This window comes from Lactuca saligna, chromosome 4 (genome assembly GCF_052625555.1).
Source record: "Lactuca saligna cultivar CGN05327 chromosome 4, ASM5262555v1, whole genome shotgun sequence".
Lineage (NCBI taxonomy): Eukaryota > Viridiplantae > Streptophyta > Magnoliopsida > Asterales > Asteraceae > Lactuca > Lactuca saligna.
Genome location: NC_136420.1, coordinates 209,983,089 through 209,987,652, shown reverse-complemented (window position 1 = coordinate 209,987,652; position 4,564 = coordinate 209,983,089). Strand labels below are relative to the sequence as shown.

The following is a 4,564-nucleotide window of genomic DNA, read 5'->3' as shown; positions in this document are numbered from 1 at the left end:
AAATGCGGATAAGAAACTATTTATTTTATAAAAATGTAAGACAAATAGCTATTTAATTTTATTAAAATAAGATGACCTAATCAACAGAAACAAAACATAATAACTTATGGTGGTATGATCGATACATTGAATGTCATATGGTCAAAAATAACAATCAGTTATTTTTGGTAAAAAGAAATGGTAATACTACAGTGATATAAGGTGTTGTATTTTTTCTTTGAAATCAATGGTTTAGTCATTTTTGAACCTAAGGTGAAATTATGAGCAGTTTATGAATAAATTAAATGCCGATAAAAAAACTTTTTTTTTTATTTATAAAAATGTAAGACAAATAACTATTTTATTTTATAAAAATAAGCTGACCTAATCAACAGAAACAAAACATAATAACTTATGGTGGTATGGTCGATACATTGAATGTCATATGATCAAAAATAACAACCAGTTATTTTTTGGTAAAAAGAAATGGTAATAATCCGGTGGAATCAGGTGTTGTTTTTTCTTTGAAATCAATGGTTCAAGTCCTCTCCGAACTTAATGTGAAATTATGAGCAGTTTATAAATAAATTAAATGCCGATAAGAAGCTATTTTTTTTTTCATAAAAATGTAAGACAAATAACTATTTTATTTTATAAAAATAAGTTAACCTAATAAAAATAACTTATGGGATAGAATCGATATATTGAATGTAATATGGTCAAAAATACCAACAACTTATTTTTATTAGTAAAAAGAAATGGTAATGGTGCGGGAAAGACGGGTGATGGTGGTGGGCATGTTTAGAGTTGTCACAAGGTCACTGAAACCCAGGCCTTTCCTGATTTTGCAGTCTTCCCAAACCCTTGTTTGGATTCCTCGAACCTTAAAATGGCAAAACAATTCCATATTATTATAAAATATAAAACAAAAAACAAACACAACTTGTTTTCGAAAATATCTGTGTAGCGAGAAACTGGATCCGGTGGCCGACCATAACACAACACAACACAACACAACACAACCCCATGTTAAAACAACGGCCTAGATTACAAAACTACCATTAAATCCAATGGCTACACCACCATGAAACTTGGCTTCACCATCAATCTCACAAATCCCCTATTCCCATCTCTCTAAAACTCCCAGATTCGCTGTTGTTATCGCACAAACCTTTACGTATAACCCGTATCTTTATACATAATACTATAAAGTTTGTGTCTTTTTCCGAAAACAGAGTGAAGATGCAATCCGGGAATGATGGCGGGTCTGATCAGCAACAACAAACGCAGAAAACCCAGCCAGCGGTTCCGACGACGACGACAGGAGCAGCGGCGGGGATGGGTGTGGGTGTGGGTGTGGGTCTAGGGCAGCAACAGTGGGTGGCGATGCAGTACCCTGCGGCGGCGATGTTAATGCAGCATCAGATGATGGCACCCTCTCCGGCTAATTATCAAGTGACGCCACACTACATGCCGTACCACCCGCACCACCTCCACCATCAGCCGCATACTCCGGTGGTTCAACAGCCGCAGCAGGGATCCGGTGGTGGAGACAACAAGGCCATCTGGGTTGGTGACCTTCACAGTTGGATGGATGAGGATTACCTCCGTAACTGTTTTGCTTCCACCGGCGAGGTCCTTTTTATAATCTCTATCCTTATTTACATTGCTTCTCAATCTAATAAATAATCTTATATGCAATTATTATCTCAATTCGTCATATCTTGTGGTAATTAATGTGATTTATTTGGGTTTTGTTCATCAAAGAGGAACATTACTCACATGTTGCTCGTTAAGCTTTTAATTTGGGATTCTATTAGAAAGAAAGATCCATCTGGATTTTTATATCGATATGCCAACTAAAATTGCTTGAAATTTGATTTAGTTGTGATGTTATTTTCATGATTTTATCTCAATACTAGTCTATTTTAGCATGTCTTTCATTATGTTGTCTCATTGTTTTTGTTTCTTTTTCACACAACAAAGAGATTTTAAATAGTACAAGACTAACTATTGTCTTTAAAGTTATGTTAACAAAGTGTGTCATGAATTTAAACTTTTTAAAAAAAAAAGAACTGTTATGTACCCTAATCTGAGAAACAGTGGTCACCTATAATTGACAGCAAATCATTCCTGTCGCTATATACATTGCTTTCACTATTTTTTTCACAAAAATAAAAAGAAGATTTTAAATAGTGCAAGATTAATGTGATATTTTTTTACATAATGGGTTAATCACTTAATCTGATGTTTATCCTTACACGACTTAATTGGGGAAAAAAAAAACAGTCCCTAACTAGATTTTTAAAAAAACTTATTGTAGGTTGCGTCAATTAAGGTTGTTCGCAATAAGCAGACAGGTATCTCAGAGGGATACGGGTTTGTTGAGTTTTTTTCACATGCTGCAGCAGAAAAAGTGTTGCAGAATTATGGTCACATTGTTATGCCTAACACAGAACAACCGTTTCGTTTGAACTGGGCTACATTTAGCACGGGAGACAAACGTTCAAATAACAACGGTTCTTCTGATCTTTCTATTTTCGTAGGAGATTTAGCTGCAGATGTAACTGACACTTTATTACATGAAACTTTTGCGAATAAATATCCATCCGTTAAAGCTGCTAAAGTCGTGATTGATATTAATACTGGCCGATCTAAAGGGTATGGATTTGTAAGATTTGGAGACGATAATGAGAGGACCCAAGCCATGACTGAAATGAATGGGACTTACTGTTCGACTCGGCCTATGCGTATTGGTGCTGCAACCCCGAGAAAATCTTCTGCTTACCAACAAGGTACTGTGTTTGGTATGCATTGGACTGTGACCGAAACCGATGTCAATGGGACAAAAATTCAAAATTTTTGTTCCAGTCTAAAAGGTGCAAAACACGTGAATGCTCTCCTCGTCTTCATCATAGAAATTAGCCCTAGAAAAAATTTTCGAGTCCTGTTACACAGGATGGGACTATACAAGCTTCCTAGGGCTCTTTTGGATGATGGAAACAAGGAGGACATTCACGTCTTTTGCACAGATAAGAGATCAAGAGTGAGTTCTGCACCTGCCGTTTTCCACCTTTGTTAATGGGACAAAAAAAATTATTTTTTATCCCATTACATCAGTTCCGGTCTTCACACTAGACCGGGACTGATGTTAGTAGGATGAGACTGGAAGACTGCAGTCTTTTGTCCTATCCAAAAGGTAGTGTAGAGACTTGCTCTCGAGATCTTGTATGTGGAAAAGACGTGAATGCCCTCTTCATCATCATTCTAGAAATAGCCCTAGAAAACTTGTCCAGTTAAAGTGCTGCAAAAGTAGTTGAGATCTTGATTTGGTGGTGACTTTTTGATTTCCTAGGAGGTTATATGTCAAATGGTGGCTCGCAAAACGATGGAGATTCTACTAACACGACAGTCAGTTCCCAACTTCTTCCACTTATTTTATAAATTTTATTGTGAAATAGTCAATCATATTCTCTTTGGTTAACCGTTGATTGGTTCTAGATTTTTGTGGGAGGGCTTGATCCAACGGTTAGCGATGAAGATCTTAGGCAGCCATTCACGGAATATGGCGAGATTCTTTCCGTAAAAATACCAGTTGGTAAAGGTTGCGGATTTGTACAGTTTGCTAACAGGTTAAATTTCCTTCTTTTTACCAACTCTTTTTATCCCAGATTTTCCCTTTTTCATAATAATTAATTTTGTATTGTTACTCTATTAACTTCTATTCATAGAAATAATGCTGAGGAGGCACTGCAAAAATTAAACGGGACAGCAATAGGGAAACAAACAGTCCGCCTTTCTTGGGGACGCAACCCCGCAAATAAGCAGGTTAACAATTGACTCTATAAATAACTAGAAATATATTTTTGTTATAATCTTATTTGGGTAACAATTTACTCTATAAATAACTAGAAATATATAGTTTTTAATTCGGTTCTTGAAATTTGCAGTTGAGAAATGATTTTGGGAATCAATGGCCAGCAACAGCATACTATGGTGGTCAGATTTATGATGGATATGGTTATGCTCTTCAAGCACCACATGACCCAAGCATGTATGCTGCAGCATATGGGTCATATGCTATGTATGGTACTCATCAGCAACAAGTAAGCTAAATGGGTGGGGGGATAAAATTTTGAGTAAAGACTCTATTAGTTGATTATCTTAGGGATATTGGCAAACTGGATTTATTTTTTCATTTATTTTCAAGTGTGGGATTCAATTTGGAACCTTTTTTTTTTATCGTAATAATCTAATTTGCAGAATTTGATGTGGCCATTTGTTTGTGTTAAGTCTATTCTCGAATCTCGATTCTTCTGTTCAATGTTGATGCAAAAAAGTTCAATCAGCCCAGTTGCGTATAATTTTGTAAAGCCCATTAACTAAAAACGGTCTGTTGGACCAACTTTAGTTTGACAAGTGAAATGGTTGAAGATGCTCTAAATATAATGAAGTTACACCTTGAAGAGATCATCGTATTCTGAAGTTTAGGAGTTAAATAAGAGCTTATTAATCAATAATATACTTGGTTAAGACTCCAAGTATAGTTCATACGGTGCAAAATTATGTTAATGAATTAGTGATA

The 4,564-nt window shown here is 35.6% G+C and overlaps 1 protein-coding gene across 2 annotated transcripts; it reads left to right on the top strand.

Annotated features, from left to right (window-relative positions):
- Window positions 1-930: 930 nt before the first annotated feature.
- Window positions 931-4,257, top strand: LOC145043305 (polyadenylate-binding protein RBP47-like). Of its 2 annotated transcripts, none has more exons than XM_078991915.1 (6): window positions 931-1,614; window positions 2,303-2,858; window positions 3,335-3,390; window positions 3,481-3,611; window positions 3,711-3,807; window positions 3,930-4,257. In XM_078991915.1, exons 1-6 carry the CDS (start codon window positions 1,222-1,224, stop codon window positions 4,092-4,094), a joined length of 1,398 nt encoding a protein of 465 aa, XP_078848041.1. In that variant the 5' UTR covers window positions 931-1,221; the 3' UTR covers window positions 4,095-4,257. The 2 variants fall into 2 exon arrangements, with proteins under 2 accessions (XP_078848041.1, XP_078848042.1); XM_078991916.1 differs by having other exon boundaries at window positions 936-1,614; window positions 2,303-2,774.
- The last annotated feature ends 307 nt before the right edge of the window (window positions 4,258-4,564 follow it).